At 40.1% G+C, this 19,409-nt stretch overlaps 1 protein-coding gene across 1 annotated transcript in view; it reads left to right on the top strand.

The window, feature by feature from the left end:
* BCAR3 (BCAR3 adaptor protein, NSP family member) overlaps positions 1–19,409 on the top strand; it is a gene marked incomplete at its 3' end in the record, with an annotated part of 74,163 nt that overhangs the window by 25,007 nt on the left and 29,747 nt on the right. Inside the window, exons 2-3 of the mRNA XM_079535193.1 lie at positions 7,735–8,062; positions 17,197–17,236. Coding sequence (XP_079391319.1) covers positions 7,743–8,062; positions 17,197–17,236 — 360 coding nt within the window. The 5' untranslated portion in view covers positions 7,735–7,742. The remainder of the gene's footprint in view (positions 1–7,734; positions 8,063–17,196; positions 17,237–19,409) is intronic.

The following is a 19,409-nucleotide window of genomic DNA, read 5'->3' as shown; positions in this document are numbered from 1 at the left end:
CTGGCTTTAAAATAAAGAGCTCAACCAATTACATAAATGAAAGGTATTGACAGCTATGGGTATTTCCTGCTGGCTGGCTCACAGTGACAGGTGGCAAGGCAAAGCAGTCCGTGTGATAGCCTAGCTTCCGTGTCAGGCACGTTATTAGGGCTCCTGGAAGCAATGCTATTTGTCGCAGGGAAGACTGTGGTGAACAGTAGCGTGCCAGATGTGCACAGGCCGTGGTTGGATTGAAACGGGCAATAAATGGGATTATCTGGGGAAAGGAGATGTAAGGCTTGAGCGTGTATCTCAGAGGTGATGTTAAAAATGTAGGGGGGAGTGGGATGGATGTCTGGATGCAGAGTCAGACCGTGCTGTTCTTGGTAGCGGAGAGGGAACTAGCTCAGCATTTCTGGTTTTGAGGAAAGAGAGGGCGGTGAGTTTGCTGCCTTCAGCTGCTCTGCCCAATCCCTTACAGACGTTTGAGTCTTCATTCTGTTCGGCCAACCTGTTGCCCAGATAACTGCTTGTAACACGGTGGGACAAGGGGGAAGTCTGTCGATGTAAGGAATTGGTGAATGGCACGTAAGCAATGTATTCTGAACGGTCCGTCAGCAGGGTGGATTTGGGAAACTTAATTCTAGTTTTGCAGTGCTAATTTGGGAGATGAAAGCCAAGTTCTTAAAGCCGAGGGAAAAGGAGCAGCGCGAGGTCACCGAACGTATGCGGCTGTGTGTCCCGGCGGCTCTCCGAGGGGCGGGGCGTCGTAAATCAGCGCCCCCGCTGCCCGCGCTGCTCACAGCGCCCGCGGTCGCAGCGCTGCCGGACTCCCGCACGGCCGGGCTCGGGCGGCGCCGCGCAGCCCCGCAGGTGAGCGGCGCCCGGAGTCGGGCCGTGCGCTGGGGTGAGGGCGGCGGTCGCGGAGCCCGGGAATCGAGGTCCGCGGCCGGGGTGTGAGGCGCCGTCTGCGCTTGCCGACGGGCGAGCGATAAGGCGCTCAGAAGGCTGAGGTTGAGTCAGCTTTAGTTATCGCGATCCGCTCTTCTTCGGGGCGGGCTGGCGCAAGTCTTCGCTCCGGCTTCCACCGTGGCAGGGCGAAACCCTGGGCCCTTCGAGAACGCCCCGGGCGGTTACTGCGGGCGCCCCGGCCGCCCCCTCGCCCCGGCCGCCCTGCGGGCCCGAAGGGAAACCGCCCGGCCGGGAGCGGAACCGCAGCCGGCCTCCGGGGAGCCGAGCCAGAACGGGAGCGATCGGACTGGCGGCCGCTGGGACGGCGTTTTCCTTCGGGGCGGAGAACGACGAGCGGGGTTTGTGCGAGAGTTGATGCGCGCCCGTGCCCCCGAGATCCCGAAGGAGCGCGGCGCTCCCCGGCCCGGCCTCGTGGGCGAGTGGAGCGCAGCGGGTGCCGCGGGCCGGTGCTGTGCGTGAGCCGGCGGCCTGCGGGATCGGCGGCCGCGGAAATGCGGCGGTTGCTCGCAGGTGTACAAATCGAGGAGCTGGGGGTACCGAGGTGTTTCGCTAGGGAGAAGGGAAATATTGCCGCCGTCTTCTTTGATCCGTTAGAGAGGACTTTGTACAAAAGCGTGGCTTTCTGTCCAAATTTGCGGTTTAGATAAGGTGGTTGTTCAAAATCATGAAGCACATACTTGCTGCTGAAAATGTTTTTTTGAAGTATTTAATTTGTGGTTAGTGTAGGGTTTTCTTTTACTAAAATCGTGGGAATACAACAGCAGGAAAATAATAAATTACTTTCTAGAGGAGGAATAAAAGTTTTGTTTTGAAGCATTAGCTGAGAAACGCTTAGATTGGACTGTAGCCGTCATGAACTCTGCTTCCTCCAGCAAAATGGAGCTGGAATATTCACTGCAAGTTAAGGCTTCAGCAGCACAGAGCTGACTGTTGGTATTGGTTGGGTATTGAAGTTTGTGAGATTATAGTAAGTGATGAGATCTACTTGTTTGTTGAACCCTTTTCGCTGATTGCTTTTTAGGGCTTTTTTTTGGTTTTTTTTTTTTTTGTTTTTTTTGTTTTTTTTTTTTTTGATGGACATAAGGGCATTTTGAGTGTGAAAACTCAGGGAGAAAAGCATGGGTTTTATCTGTTTGTTTCATCTCAAAACAGAGCAAATTCAAAGATAACTTGTCCTGGCCTACATGCTTTCAGTTGCTTTAGAATGCTGGTTATAAAGCCTATCTTAGATTGTCAGATTACAGTGCAGGGATCTATGGGGGGAGTCGTGTGTGTATACAGGGAGAGAGCAAGAACAGTTTGGTAATTCCCAAGGACCCTTTGGAAGCACTGGCCTGTCTGTAATCCTGTGGGGAGTTTCTGATGTTTGACAGACTTGCATGTTTTCTGATAGCGACTTAAAGCCTTTGTACTACTGTGTATGCTTTCTCAATCTATTTCTGCTTATCAGAAGTTCTTGAGCCTTCATATTCTTCTCAAAGTCCTGTGACCCCTTGCAGCTACTGCGTGTTTATCTTGTTCAACAAACAAACAGAAACCCATAAAATAGAGGTTGTAGCCATCTGGGGAGAAGAAAAAGTCTTTTCTTGTTTCTTTCTATACTAGTGAAGACGACTTTGTATTGCTTCTCAGCAAATAATTAGCACAATATCTGTGTAGCATATGCAAACATACCAGGTAACTACAGTAAGATTGAAGTTCTGTATCCTGTATTTACTGTTACTTCTTTGTAGGGTTGGAGGGGAGGTGGAAGACAGTTGTAAGGAAATTTGCTGTGTCAAAAGTAAGTGGGGTTCTTATAAAGGTTGACTTCATCCCTTAAAGACATGAGAACATACGGAAGTTATCCTTTGATTGGATATACTAAACCATTTTCTGGCCCTCTTAGCTTCGTAGCGTACATAGTGATATAGAAGTGGTAAGGCTGAGTGAAGTGACTGATGGTGATATGATAATGCTAAGTCTAGACTTCAGAGAGTCTGAAGTCTTGGTAGTTCCCCCTATTAGAAAATTTGCACTTCTCTCCGAATATTATTGATCTGATATCTAAAACTGGTTTACTTATGATTCAGAGTTTTGAGATACCTTTGAGAGTCTGATTCAGAGCTTAGAAATTGCTTTTCAGTTTCCTTTTATGATATTTCATGTCCATGTACAGGCTCGGACTGTTGGTTCTGCCATTCACAAATCTCTGAGACCAAACTAGAGATTTCCTTCACTTACCCTCCTTTAATGTATGAAAACAAGATGTGGCCATTGGCACTGGTTTTGTTTCCTTGTGGGATGGAAAGGCTGCCTGCTTTTCCACCTGTGTCAAACCTGAGTGAAACTTCAGTCTATGAACTGCATCCAAAATTTTTTGTAAAGTCTGAACCAGAAAGTTTGTGTGAGGGCTGTTATTGTGCAGTGCCTGCTATTTTATTGTGTTCGCCCACAGCGTCAGAGGCGGATGTGTCAGAGATGCTGTGGCAGTAGAGGTTGAAGCTTCCCACCAATGTTCCATTACATGTTATTGCCATGGGACAGATGGCAGCAAAGGGATGGTCTGGCAGAATGGGATCTGACATGGAAGAGCACATGAAGTAAAGGTGTGTCACCATTTCCACTCCACGTGGGGAAAAAAAAAATGGCACCCACTGACATTCATCGCCTCTTGCTGAACATTGATGGAGACCACACAGTGGATGTGAGCACAGTGAGGCAGTGGGTGGTGCATTTCAGCAGTGACAACAGCAACAGTGGGCTGTCTCCACTGGTGCAGATTTTTATGAGCGTAGCGTGCAGGTTCTTGTTCATCAGTGGCAAAAACGCATTGCTCGTGGTGGCAACTGTGTTGAAAAATAGTATTTTGTAGCTGAGAATTTTCTTTATAGGATAGTGGGATTGTGCTCTTCGTATCTGTTGTAGTTTCCTTGAAAATAAGTAGAAGGAATTACTTTCAGAGCAGTATATGTATCTGCGTTCCAAAGCCAAGAGGGCATGAATAGAAAGGTTTTTGTGTATAATTCTGGCGGAAGCAAAGTTTGCTTCATTGTTTGTGTCTTTTCTTTGGTTTTGAGCAGTGATATGAAGAGATACCCATTCCGCTGGGTTAGAGCTTTGTTCATGTTTGATCTTGCCCACCAGATACGTATGTCATTCTGTGCACGATCTCATAAGGTTCTGTAAAGGCTATGTTGATTTTAAAAATAACTTAATTTGTATTCATTCCCATTTCTCCCCACTCATAACCAAAAGACAAGTTAGAAGTTAGCTGGAAACACTTTATGCCCTCCAATTTTCTGAACTCAGAATCTGACTTCTGCCAGTTCCATTCCCTTATACTTTTCTCAATTATGGACTGAAGAAAGAGAAATCCACATTCTCCGTTTAAAACAAACAAACAAACAACAACAACAAAACACCAAAATCTAGCTGTTTTTTCTTTTTAACAGTATATTTTCAAGAAATAAACTCTTCGTACGCAGTTAGAGGGAACTTGCATGACTGGTGAAGTGCTCTGCTTTGTTAAATGCTGCAGTTTGACAAATAGGAATTTGTTCATCTAAGTGGCTTTTGGCCTATCCATCTGCTATTATTTCTACCATTTCCATTGTTGAATGCATGATTGCAGATGTTTTAAGTGCTGTGTCTTTTAGGAAATAAAACTGAAAGGGGTTCCATCTCTAGTCAAACAAAGACAGACATTCTTTGAATCATATGCTAAAGTATTTGAGACATTCCAGACTCTTCAGCTGAAGAGGCTCCCTCCTTGCATTGTTTACATTCAATACAAGAAAAAATGTATAGGTAGTTTGGCATGACTTTTGTTACCAAGTTAGTTGCTGTAATTTCAGTTGCCGTTTGTCAAGAATACATAGTATAAGAGCAAATAGGCAGGCAGATAATTTTTTGGGTAGAAGTTAGCAGATCTGGGCTGTTTTTTTTTTTTTGTTGTTGTTGTTGTTTTCCTTTTTTTTTTGAGGAGAGTATTGCTTGACATATCAAAGTTTGTGTGCACACAGAATTGCGGCGAAGTGTCCTATAATTTCTTAAATGTTAGGTATCTCTTAGGTGGGGAACTTCAACTCAATTACTCGAAAAATTAAAAAATGTGAATTTGAGAATTAGGTGTTGAATATGAGAAATGTAGGATGTTACTGAGGGAGTGAGTTTTATAAAAGGTACAATGATTTGGGCATAACTGGTGGAAGTATCGTTGGTTTTTCTATTTTAAGAAGGGTTTACTGGGAAATTGAAAGGAAAATGGTGGACTTTGGAAAGTCATCATTTATTTGGTGAATATTGAACTGGAAATCTATTGGATTGCTATAATAATCCTGGGATTGGGTCAGGAGAGGGAATAATTATCTTCATGAATCCTTGAACAGGGTCCATAAAAGTTGTTGAGAGTGTATTGCCATTGTAAGTCCTATCGTGGACTCACCTGGCACTATTAACCTGAAGCTTCCTTTGGTTATACTTTTACCTACTCAATTTTACTACCAATTTATATGAAATATCATGTTTTGTTTCAGTGGGAACTTGCAGGAAGGCCTAAGCAAGTTCCTTCTGACTAGATGATCTACACTTATGTAGTCAAAACTCGGAGTTTTAAAGGTGTGAGTTTTTTAATAAATCAATAAGAAAATATGATTATTAAGTACAGAATCTCAGCCCCAGAAGGAAAATAGGAATGCATTTGGAAATATGAGCGAGTTGGCCTCTGGTTTTTTTTTTAGTTCCTTTATAAGTGATATTTGCTTCCTTACATTAAGCACACAAAGGTTGAGGTTTTCAAGTGACTGTGTGACTTCCAAGAAGCTTAATTTTGTTTTGTTTTTTTACCCCCTTGTTGCTTGAGATCAGTGTTGTCATTCATCTGTGATAATAAAGCTGACTTTACTGGAAAGAAGCTCTGTTAGTTTATTCTAGCTAGGAAACTGTAGTTTTGTGGTAAACATTTGCATTACAGAGCTTCTTATCTCTGGGCCAGTTGTTTTGCTTAGAATATTTGTAATACAAATATTTGTATTTACAAAGGCCTTGCAGCACTTTGTTTTATTTTGAAAATGATCATGTGATATTATTCATACTAACAATCAGAAACTGCTCTCAAGGCACTTGATAAATGAAGAGGTAACAGTATTTCACACAAAAGTCCTGTATTACAATTTATTAAGGCCTTTTGTGAGCGTGTGGCTTTCTTTCTTTCAAATGTTGAGTATTGTTTGGATCTGTGTGACAAAATCATTTCATTTTGACTTCTCAGCTCTTTTTCTATTCTTTGCAACAAGAAACCTGAGCAAAGTCAAACAGATACTCAGAACTGCTATGCCCAGAGGCTTTTCTGCTACATTATATAGCAGATGTGCTGGAAGCCTTGGCAAATTAAAGATTTAAAAAAAAAAAAAAATCATAGCCTAAATATTATTTATCATAGTTGAGTATTTATTGTAGGACCTTCAATATGGGAGAAGTGCAATAGAGTTTGAGATGGAATTCTGGAAACCTGTGAATCTGCAACACAGCTGGAAGAAAATAGAATAAATCAGAGATCAGGTTTAGCGTTACTGTAAAACTAAGCCTGTTGCAACAACCTCTGTAACAGTAGTATCAATGCAGCCTCACTTTCCTAGTACCTGTGGTGCTCAGGCTGGAGAAGCAAGCAGGACTATTGGATCCAGCTCTGATTCTGTTGCAACCTGTGCATTTCCCAAAACCAGAGGAATTCTTGTGTAGCTGGAAGCTGTCTTCCAGACTGCTAGGCCTTTGAGGTACTACTCTTTGCTTTGTTTTGTTTTCCTGAAACTAGACCAAGTCAGAACAGATTCTCTCAGTCAGCTACTTGAGAAAATCTTTCCTGCCTTCTGATTATCAGTCTGTGCTGCTTGTGTGGTTTTCCAGTTTGCATAGGAGACACCTGGTTGGCTACCATCTGGATCAAATAGCGTGGGGTTGATTGACCTTGTGCTGTTTGTTCCATGGACTGGCTTTTGTAGGCTAATATATCTGGATAGGACAAGGCATCTTGACTTCTGTAATATAACGCTGTGAAGTGAGCATGAGATAGGTGGAGTGTTTTTTTTGTTTTGTTTTGTTTTTTTCCTTTTGATGAAGAGGGATCCATTAGTGTGTCTGAAGTGTTTGTCACAAGGTTTTTTGCTCATGATAACAGAAAAACCTGTACTGTACAGCAGGCTATAATTGATTGAAAAAGAGACTGACAGCTATGTAAATCCCTACTGTCAGCAACGATTTGAGCCAACAGGCTGTGCATGCTGCAGAAGAGAATTCCAGTAATCTGCTCCTGCCTGTATCTCTAGGATAGAGCCCTTTAGTTTTCAGCCAGTAAGAAATGTGTGACGGGTTCTTTGCTAGATTTATTACTTGAGCAAAACTGTCCAGGAAGATTTTTCCTAACAGTGTGCCATCCGCTGGATTTACAAATGTTCTCTTCCAAACCAACCTGTCATGTCCCTTATTTTTTGTCAAAATGCTCAACTTTTGCTTTTTGTTAATTATTTTGAGTTGGTGTCTGACTCCTCAGAGGATATAAAGAATTAAAAAGAATTTGGTACAGAAAAGTGGAATGTGTAAAAGTTAATAAACACATGTACTTGACACATGCAATTGGGCAGAATGTGACTTGATTATAATACAAGCTACGCCTTGAAGGAGCTGAATGCATTAATGCAAAGTGAGGTTCAGTTCTAGGTGCTTTTGTTAATCGTGATATTTAATTTCCATTAAAATGGGACTTTGATTCATACTGATTTTTTTTTTTTTTTTCTCCTCCTCCAGAATCAAGAATGATAGCCGCAGGGAAATTTGCAAGTCTTCCCAGAAATGTCTCAGTGAACCATCAGTTCTCGTTAGCATCGTCCATGGACCTTTTGACCACCAAACCTTCACTAACTGAGCATCGCTCAGACTCCTTTCAAGACATATCTATCCATGGCACTCTCCCCAGGAAGAAGAAAGGAACGGTTAAAGTTAGGGCTTGTGATATGTTTAACCATGTGGGAATGTTACCAAACACCAGAACACAAAGGCAACAGCCACCTTTTGTACAGGATGTCATAGAAGAGTACCCTCTACAAAATGGGAAGAGCAACAAACTCCATACCAGGTACTTATGAAATCTTAATTTACATTTGCCTGTTGCATAGGGATTGTTAGATGTTTTCCTAGGCCTCTAAATGCCTAGTTACAGGTGCATCTGTTATAACTTTGTATGCTAATGAAAGCTGATTTCCTCTCTAGTGCTTGGTTTGCTTCTTGATGAGAGAAGCTAAACAAGAAAGTGTAAAATTTGCAATATTTGAGGTAGGATGGAATCTGATGGATATAGATTTCAGGAATTTTGAGAATTTCTTTTTTTTTTTTTTTTTTTAATTTACTGAATATTTCAGATTTCCACGTACTTTTCCTTTTGCAGTAATGTCAATTAGTAGAATTTATATCTTTTGAGACATAACAGCAAGTGCTATTTCTGTTTGATCTTCCAAAGGCTTTTCTAAAATACACACAATGCTATGTCAGCAATTTCTGAGTCATTGTCATATTTGCTGTCAAGTTTACACTTCTGAATCTTCTTGTGATGTCTCTGCACCTTTCGCTTGTTTTTTAAAAAGAATATTGAGAGAGTGGGTCTTATTTTCCTGTGGTACACATTCTGCCATTTAGGCTCATGTTCAGGTTGTTTGGTTGGTTAATTGCATCAGTTATACTATAATATAGGAAATTCCACACTACCTTATCTATGTTTTATTAGAATAGCCTTGTAGTATTTTGATTCTATTATAGAGATGTATATAATGTTTATTATAATTAAGAGTAAAGCAGTCTTTCATTGCTATAATGCTGTTCACAAAAGTTAGAAATGTGAATGTTTTAGTCAAACTTCATGACGTGCTGTTCAACTCTAATGCTCTATTTGACATCAGTAGACCAAAACTAACCATTTTTAGGATTACAGTGTTTCATGTGTATATGGATGTGCTTATACGGAACTGAGACTCAGGCATGTCATTGTTTTAAGCTTGATAGCTTGTTTAAAAAACGTAATATTGACAACATTTTTAATCACTCAAAATGAATAATGTAATATTTATTATATAAATGCTATTTGTTGAACAGTTTCAGTTTGAATATGTTTTTTTGTAGATCTGTTCTGTCTGCAGTTAAAGCACATGGTTGGGTGCACTTTGAAAATTAAGAGAAAAATAAAATTGTATCAATTAAGTGATTTTTTCATCACTTTTAGATCAATGAAGTTCTACAGGTTTTTTGTTCGGTTGGTTGTTGTGTTGCTTTTTTTTTTTTTCTTTTTTTTTTTTTCTCCTCTGTATGGAAGAAAAACTAGTAAATAATTGAGCTGGCAGATCTTTAGGGAAGCTTTCTTTGGGGCACAACAGCTCTCCATCCCTGGGTGTAGGAAGTCAGGAAAGGAAAACTGGAGACTGACATGGCTGAACTGGGACCTACTGGTCAAACTGAAGCACAGTAAGAAAATACACAGGCAGTGGAAACAGGACATGTACTGTAGGAAGACTACAAGGAAGCTGCTAGGCTGCGTAAGGATGGTGTCAAGAAAGCCAAGGCTCAACTTGAAGTAAACTTGGCAAGGGGTGCCAAGAAGAACAAGAAAGATTTCTACAGGTACCTCAGCCAGAAAAGGAAAGACAAGAGGGTGTACCCTCAGTGAGTGACACCAGCGAACAGGTAACGAGAGGCAAGGTGAAGGGTGAGATACTCAACTTTTTTGTCTTTGTCTCCTCTGATAACTGCTCATCACACAGCCCTTGAACAACTGGTTTAGAAAAAAGGGACAACATCCCTCAACTGTGAATGAAGATCAGGTTTGTGACCACATGAGGAACCTAAACATCCACAAGTCTATGGATCCTGGTGAGATGTATTCCAGAGTCCTGATGGAATTGGCTGATGTAGTCACCAAGCCACTTTCAATGATATTTGAAAAGTGGCGGCAGTCAGGTGAAATGCCTGGTGGCACATGGAAGACAGGGAGGAGGTGATATGAGAGAACCATCATGACTTCACCATAGGCAAATCCTGCTTTACCAACCCATTAGCCTTCTGTGATGGTGTAATTGCACCACAAGGGAGGAGCCACTGATGTTGTCAATCTGGACTTCAGTTAGATCTTTGATGTAGTACCCCACAACGTCCTTCTCTCTGAATTGGAGAGAGATGGATTTGGTAAGTATACTGTTTGATGGACGAAGAACTGGCTGCAGAATCAAACCCAGAAAGTAGTGGTCAGTGGCTCGGTGTCTGGATGGAGGTCAGTGATAAGTGGTGTCCCCAAGGGGTCAGTATCAGAGCCAGTACTCTTTAATATCTTCATCAATGACAATGGCAGTGGGTGAAGTGCATCCTCAGCAAGTTTGCAGATGACACGAAGCTGTGGTATACAGTTGGCACAATTGAAGGACAAGATGTCATCCAGATGGATCTATGCAGGCTTGAACAGTGGGCCCAGGTGAACCTCATGAGATTCAACAAAGCCAAGTGCAAGGTCTTACACCTGGATCGAGGCAACCCCCACCAGCAATATAAACTGGGAGCTGAAAGGATTGAGTGCAGCACTGCCAAAAAAAGAGCTTGGGAATGCTGATGGATTGGAAGCTGGTCATAAGCTAGCAACGTGCCCTCACAGCTGAGAAAGCCATCCATATCCTGGGCTACATCAAAAGATTTGTGACCAGCAGGTCGGGGGAGATGATCCAGCCCCTCTGCTCTGCACTGGTGAGGACTCACTTGGAGTACTGCTTCTAGATGTGGAGTCCTCTGCACAAGAGAGATGTAGACCTGTTGGAGCACATCCGGGGGAGGTGGGGTCACAAAAAGGATCCAAGGGATGGAACACCTCTCCTATGAGGACAGAGAGGGCTGAGGCTGTTCAGCCTGGAGAAGAGAAGGCTCGGAGTTGACCGTTCAGTATCTAAAGAGAAGCTACAAGAAAGAAGGAGACAGCCTCTTTAGCAGCGTCTGTGGTAATAGGATAGGGGGTAGATTTGGACTGGATTGGATATAAGGAAAAAGTATTTTACAGTGAGGGTGGTGAGGGTGGTGAGGCACTGGCACAGGTTGCCTAGGGAGGTGGTGGAAGCCCCGTTACTGTAGTCATTCAAGGCCAGGCTGGACCATGCTCTGAGCAGCCTGATCTAGCTGAGAATGTCCCTATTCATTGCAGGGGAGTTGGACTAGGTGACCCTTAAAGGTCCCTTCCATCTCTAAGGATTCTATGATAACAGTGTGTGTTGAATTTAAATGTGGCAATACAGTTCTTCAGATACGAAACTTTTTTGCAAGATCATTAGAAAAATTGTTACCTCTGGTTACCTTTGACCATTTCTGTATCATAAGTTTTATTAATTTTATGTCTGTTGCCATGAACCTGTCAGTCTGTCACACTCTGGATGAAACTATGATGTGTGTCTGTACTTCTACTTTCTAGCAAAAATTGTTGGTTAGTAAAAGATACTTTGCATTGTGATTTTTCTTGTGTCGCAGTCTGATATGTATTTTCATGATAGATTGTGAGATACCTACTGGCTTCTGAAAGTACTTGTAGCAGCCACAGTTTATTACGTGATGATGAGATTGCATATTCTTGGAGCTCTGTGCTGAGCAACTCACTAGTACCAACTTGTCAAAGTACAACTTAGCTGGATGATGTGAAGACGGGAGATGAGCAACCAAGTAATTATGTAGGGTTATAAATTTCTGATCTGTTAGTAAGGAGGAAATCAATGAAATTGAGTGAAATATATGCAGCAGAGTTAAATGTTACATAGGGCAATGTATTGAACATTCGTCTTGTTTGCTCTCCTGTATGGAGTGGTGCCTGATGCAATGAGGTTAAACTGAATTAAAGAGGCAGTCAGGTAGGACAGCTTTTCCTCCCACCATCTTCTTAGTGCTAAAACAAAGGATTAGCTTTGCTTTGTTTCAGGTCAAACACATTGAAAGCACATCAGCTAGGTGACAGTCATCCTTTGTGAGTAATTTTTGTACCTCAGTTTACATGAGCTTCAGATAAATCGATAGAATCTGTGATACCATTGAGTGTGCCTCTTTTTTTATTTAAATAAATTGAAGTGATTTTAAATTTCTGAATAACTCAATTCTGAGGAACTACAGCAAACAAGGCACTGACTGTAAAGAATTGCCAGATGAAGATATAAATGAACAGATGACAGCACGTATGCAGAAAAATTTATAAAAGGCACGACTGTTTTTGATAAGCCATAGTTCTGCTGCACAACCACTGCTTTCACAGCTTTGTGACTGTCCTGGAAAAAGGACACTTAAGAACAGCTTTAGAGAGCAAGCTTTGGCTCTTGGACTTCTAAACGTTATGGAAAATAGAATAATGAAAGCTCCTACTTGGGGCTTGTGGTTGAATTGTAGAGAGAACTGTACTGTCTGTGGCTCAGAATTAGAAGTTGACTTGGAAAAGGTAATAAAAGTAGGATAGATTTTTCTGCTCTAATTGGTAGAATGGAGCAAGTGAAGGGATTGCAGAAGATGGAAGTGGTGAAAGGAAATGGCTATAATATTAGCTCTGCAGAGGCATTCTGAACAAGTATGAATGAGTGAAGATTTTATTTAATTTCAGAGAAGAGGATGTTTTATCTTTTCTTGAGTTTAATTACTGAATAGTCCTTGCTGTTCTTGTGTGAACTGCAGGTCATTATGCAGTTAGACATAGAAGTTTGCACTTGTTTCCACTGGTGTTTGAGTGAGTCACGTTCATAGCGTTCTGCAGCTGTAGACAGAAGAGAGGAATGAAGTTAGGAATGTAGTAGGAGTTTGTGTTATGCAGAAGCTGCTCAAGGATAAAATCACCACATCTTTACTCTAGTTTACAGTGCAAATAGCATTAATCTGCAGTACATATACTTAAATACAATATGTCTAGCGTGTTCAGACATGTACCTTCAAAATTAAGTAGTTGGGTATTTCTTAAATCTATGTAGATGGAAGGAATTTGGAGACAAATTGAAGAAGGCTTCTAGTGCTATCTGGTCTCTATAGCAGTTCTGTCTGTCTAAGCAGCCACACAACAGGTTGGTACATTTTTCAGTTTATCAGACTCCTTTGAGCCTGTACTGTCTTCACTTTGATTTGTCAGGCAGCAGCCTTGGCACTGTTGAGAAATTTGTTCTTCTCAGCATTGCTTTTTCAATGTAGAAGAAAGGAGCTGCTTTAAAAAGTGTCACTAGCAATGGTCACTGTAAAACAAAGAAACATGCTTTCTTGTAGCAATGTGTCCTACTGTTTTTCCCCACAAGAACATTTAAAAAAACGCTTAATAGCGCAAATAATGTACTTATGGACCGTCAGCAGTTTTCACAACATGTAAGAATTATTATCTTGTTTAATGATGAGGAGGATTTGGGCATCTCTGATAATACTGTTATGTCCATACTTAAATTGTATTGAAGTTATCACAGTTACTTGGTAAGTGTGGCTATGAGGGTGACAAGGGCCAGAGAAAGCAGGTGCTTAATATGGCTTAGTCTGTGCAGGTCTGTATGTTGTAGGGCTCTTCACAGCAGCAAAAAGGTTGGAAGGTAACATACAATCGTAGGAAGATGGAGGTTTTCTTAAAATGGATAGAAAAAAATAGTTAAAGATTCTACTTAAAGATTCTTCATTGATATAGTGCTAGAGAATTATTGAGCAAACCTCAGAATCTGCAGAAAAGGAAAAGCTGCTCACAAATTCTGGCTGTTCTGCATCCACTGAGCTGAATGATCAGAGTTGGGTTTGTGCTCCAGCGGTGAGAAAGATGTTTTCAGATGTATCAGGGGAAGATCAAGAAAGAATGTATGATTCTGGCCGGGACAGCCTTAGAATAGTGGAGGTTAAGAGTGTGATGATGAACTGCTTGCTTCTACTGGTGAATTGTTACTGGAGGAGTATTTTATTCTACCGCAGTTACAACACAGACATGTGGAGGACTTGCACTTGCGTGCATGCATGCTATTGGTACGTGTGGAGAAGGGTTAACAGAAACATGCTGGAGAGAGCTCTTGAAATGAGGTGGCATGGTTGTGAATACCCACAATAGATGTGGGAGTATGTATTCACATCCCTTTCTTAAATCATATTTTGTGACAATCTGAGTATGAAAAGAGTGTGAAGCCAATTCTGTGTGACATATGGAGTGCTTACCCAGCGCCTTACTTTGAGGTGCTCTGAAAATATTCCAGAAGACTTCTTTCTGCATTTAATGGGCTTTTTGGCTGAATGAGAATTGAGCTTATCTGATTAACAGGAAGCTGGAATATGTAATAACACCCAATCTGTGAATCCACAGTTCACACAGTAATGGTTGTCTTACAGACTCTAATTTGTACATATTGTAGGTAAGCATGCAAATGAGCAAAGCTGTAAAGTCAAGCTCATTATGAAGAGAAACATTAGCATTTACTTGAAATGTAGTAAAATCTGATGAAAGAGGAAAAGTTTGGTGTTATTGAAATAAGCCTTTGATTGAATTGATTTTGAGACGTAGCAGAGCCTGCAAGTACTTATCCTAAAATGTTGTGTTGTTTTTTTCCTGAAGACTATCCGATACAAATAGTGTGTTGTGAATTTGCCCTTTTTATTAAGATGACTTACAAAAAAAAAAAAAAAAAAAAGCTTTTATTTTTCTTAAGGGTCTTGACAGGATAGGTTTCCTTTACTGGGAGCATGAGACATAAATGGTGCTTCATCACTACTAACTGAGAGCTGATACTCAGGAGTTAGTTTTGTGCTTAGTTCCTAGTTGTTTTGGCCAACTGCTTAGCGTGGCAGCTTTATGCTGGAATTGCATGATACGAAAGTGAAATAATTAATCTTTACTATCAGTTATTGCACATCAGTGAAAGTTACCTTCCTTGAAAATGATCTCAAAAAATTGCACGAAGATGAAGACTTAGACAAGATAAGGTAGGGAGAGAAGAGGGAAGATCTGTTAGGAGAAACGTGGCTGAGATGAGGAGGGCTTACAGCATAGGCATTCCTTTCCACAAACTGTAGTAGTGGAGCACTGTAGGATTTGCTATGTTTTATTGTGTATCAGTTTATTAGATTAAATATTATGGTGCTCTTGTAGAGATTTGCTACGGTGTCTTTTTCCCAAGGCCAAAATTTTCAAAGCACTTTTGTCATGTGGATGGTGAATAAGTGCAGTGAAAGAAAAGTAGGTCGCTTTCTTTCAGTCCTGGGTTCTTTGCTTTATATGGCAGGAAACAGACTGCTTTGTCTGGAAGCGTTTCTACCTCTTTCATTTATTTTGCTTTGGCTTGATCTGTCCTAAAGATTTGTTGCTTTGCATTTGACAGTGGGAACAGTAGAGTCCATAGCAAAGCCAGTGTACAGGAGTAGAGTTTGTGAATACCAGAAGAAAGCATTCTCACTGCTAAAGTAGCAGTTAACTAGCTAGTTTTATCACTTAGGTTCATTGTTTAGGAGTACAGTACAAATTAGCACTGTTAGATTCTTTTTCTGAAAAATAAATTGCTAATTTTTTTTCATAGCATTCAGTATTTTCAGGACTTCCCACAGATCATTTGGGTATGAGAAAAATTTAGCCATGCTTATGAACTTTGCTGAACTGGTTAAGAATAGGATTTTTTTTCCCCAGTTAAATTGCTAAATGTTGTGAAAGAAAACTTTTTTTTTTTTTTTTTTCCCTCTACACTAGCTTCCTTTTTTCTCTGTGCTTCACCTGTTTTCTCTGATATGTTTGTATGTATTTTGTGTGTACACGGTTGCCCAAATGTCTCTTTTTTGGATATTGGCTAGGAAAATACTGCAAATGGACCAAATCCTACTTTCACTGGATTTGGTATCATTGGTGTTTGTTTTTTTTTTTTTTAATTTTTAAACTTAACTGGGAATGGAATTTGGCTGTTGGTAAGTACTGAGGTAGTGAGAAACAGCAACATACGATCCAACCTGGACAGCTGAACGCTTTGCAATATTCTTTGGAGGCAGGGCTGTGAAGCAGAAGGGCTCTGTTTCGCTTCTAGATTAAGAGCTGTGAGAGAATCAAACCTTAAACTGAGTATTAAACAATAACTTAGTTTCTGATGATAAGCAATTACATTCCAAATAAAGGTGAAATTTGAAACTATATTTTGAGTTGGTTGATTTCAGTGTAACCCATTTTCTTCCTGTCTGAACCTGCTGATATTTCCAGTGTTACATCATAGCAACTTCCAGTTGAACAGAATTCCCTTTCTAAATTTTTGGGCATGTGTTGGCAGTGTGGCAAATTGTATTGCCATAACAGGCTCCTGATGGCTTTGTGAGTCTGCAAGATTTTCATAATGTCTGTTGCATGTTTGTGTGTTTGTGTTTAAATTAGCACTGTGTGTGTCATCTCAGAGTCTGTAGAAATCGTCCAAGCCTATGTTGCAAACTCTAGTAACCTTCTCATTCCAAAACACAAACAAATATGCAGAAGCCTTTGAAAACAAATATTAGTTTTTATTCCTATTTATTGTGAGAGTTATAATTGATAACAGGGCTTATTACATAGAGTTGTATGCCCTTGGGAATGTTTGTCATGTGTATGTATTGACAACATGCAAAAACAGATTTTGTTTTTAAGACAGAGCAATGGCTTGATTACTTGACTTTTGAAGAATTGTAATGTTGAAGTTACGATAATTTTGTGAAGTTTGCAAAAGAGTACAAGAACCATTTTTTTTTTTTTCAAAACGTAAAATATTGTACTTCTGCAATCCCATTAATTCTTTGCTTTGATGATATAAAAAGTGAATGTCGTGTTTTATTTTCTAGTAGGTTAGCAGTGAATGCCCTCTCAATCCTGTCACTGCCAGTAACCTAAATGGGAAAATGTGCGAGAAATAAACTGAAAAGTTTGAAAGTTCTCTCTCTTTAATTTACTTGAAATGTTTTAGGTAACTTAACTATTTTCAGCTCTCTGTTGAAATTTTTGTCATAAGATTGGTTTTAGTTCACTTAAAACTGTATAATGATGTTTATTTCCAAAATTCAATAATAGTAGCTCCTCTATTGATTTTCCAGAAGGAATTGATGTTTAATATATTTCTTAAATGATTGGGTAGGCCATCTGCCTTTACAAAGGCAATTTTGAACAAGAATTTTAATGTGATCTAATAATATTCAGTAATACTAGAAACATTTGGACTCACCATTCTTTTTTTGTTTGTTTGTTTCTCTTCTCCCTCTTGCCCCATTCTGTTCTAGAGATCAGAATATTCCAGATCCTACTTTGGAGTATGTCAAGGTAAGGTACCAGTTCTTATCCTTCAAATATTTCATTCAGTAGGTAACTAGAAGTTCACAAGTATTTCCAGTCTTTTGTAGGCAAATGGTGCTCCTGTCTATCTTTTGCTATAGAGAAGCTAATTGTAAATATATCAGACCATTTTCTGTGTGCTTCAGTGAAACACTTCTGGGTGTTGTGTTTCATTTGGATACTGGGGCCTCTCTTCATTTAAGTGGCGACTACCCATGAACTTGTCTTTCTTAGCAGCTTAAAAGAACCCACGTTCTTGCTTAATTGATTTTTGGGGAAGTGAAGGAACATTTGCAAAACAAAAACAAAAACAAAAAAACCAACAAAAAGTCAGGTCTATACTTACTTGATGCTACAATTAAAAATTCACTTCTGATCTGAAAAGCAACTGAAATCTTGGCAAAATTGTATATTCTGTTTTACTTTTGTACATATCAGAGTGCTGAAAAATACATAAGTATGTATTATGTTAGTGTAAATCACAAACACTCTGAAGCATTCATTAATCTTATTTAAAAGTGAAGCCGGAATTGGCAGTATAGAAACTCTGGAAGAAATGTTAGGGATGTGATTCCGTAGCAAGAGCCTCTTGCTGTGCTCAATGTCTGTAGTTTCCACTGAATTAATACCTTTCTTCATGGTTGAATTGAATGAATGTTCTTGTATAGAACCTTGAAAGAACTGATGTATGTCACCTCTCTCAGATACTACATTCTTTAATTATTGCACTCCTCTCCTCTGTCTTTTAGGAGATTATAACATTCTGGAAAGTATTTGAGAAGCACAGGTTATCCTTGACTGTAGGACGTTTCTATAGCTATTCTTGTGGACAGTCTAAATTTCTCAGATGCTTGAATTTCTGTTTTAGGTTAGAATTCTAGTGGCAAAGAGACTGAGGAGGGCCAATAGTAACAGGCTGAAGAGGAAATTATGAAGTCAGTTGAATTCTGATGTTAGAATTGCCTTCGTTGGGTGTTCGTGGTTGAGGAAAATTGAAAGGTTCCCAGGATAGGGTCCAGGTTGATAGAAATAGTAAACTAGGAGAAATGCTGATGTGGAGAGGCGTCCTCTGCTAGAGTCTCAGCTGAGGGTTGGAGTCAAAGCTGGAATTACGGTTTGGAGTAAGAAAAGGGATGAGGAGAATGGGAAGGGAAGAAGGGGGAAGGAGCTGCCAAAGGACACGTAGCGCTGCTGTTAGAATTCTGCTCTAAACATCAGTTAGTTCAGTGTTGCAAGGTCTCTGGCCTTAGTCACAGATTAGTGCTGAGATATGATAACGTAGTGTTCTTTGACAGAGACCAAGAGCTGTCTGAGAGCACTGTAAAAAAACAAAAACAAAAAAACAAAACAAAACAAAAAAACAAAAACAAGAAAGTGATGCCAAAGGCAACAGTGGTGGACATGTTGATTGTATTATTTAATTTGCTGTACATCTTGCACTATGCTGGACAGTGTACATTGTTACAGTTTTAATAATATAGCCAAGTGAAAGGCAGATGCATGATGTGCCAATTCATCAATGTGTCTTGCCTTGTTGCAACAAGTTTTATATATTATAAATGTGGTTTCTCATCTTTTCAGTGTTCTAGTGGAAGCTTGTCTTGGACTCTTGTCAATAGCCATGGTGCTAAATTTACTTATTAAAACTTTGATGTCAGGATGAAAAGCCTGGGGAAAAGAGGCTTACAAGGAAGAAGACAAGGACTATCCTTTCCTTCAACTCCTTTTAACAAAGTTTTTCCTGTCTATATATCTTAGTTTAAACTTGGTCCACAGTTCAGTGGTTTTAAAATAGCAATCCTGGAGAAGAAGTCTTAAGACACAAATTCAAGAGGTATAAGAAAAAGCTTCCTGGATTTATAGAATTTTCAGCACACTGAATAAATGGTGAAGGCCATATGAAGTCAGGTATGAACTGCTGAAAATTAAGGTACTCAAGTTATAAAGCTTTAAAACAGGTTTTTTTTGTAGCATCTCGCTCTGCTTGTGGCAACTTTGCATTTGCACATATCTATTTGTATTCAGGCAGTCGGGCTCCTGGTGTCTCTACCAAATTACAGTCCTTAATGAAGTTTACTATTTCAGGACCCCGAGGGCACGAAGGTGCGGCTGCTCCTAAGCCCCATTTCTGAGTTGCTGTGCAAGAAGCTCAAGGGACCTC

Source organism: Tetrao urogallus, assembly GCF_951394365.1.
Source record: "Tetrao urogallus genome assembly, chromosome: 5".
NCBI classification, from domain to species: Eukaryota; Metazoa; Chordata; class Aves; order Galliformes; family Phasianidae; genus Tetrao; species Tetrao urogallus.
The sequence above is the reverse complement of the archived record's forward strand: the minus strand, read 5'-3'. Positions and strand labels throughout refer to the sequence as shown.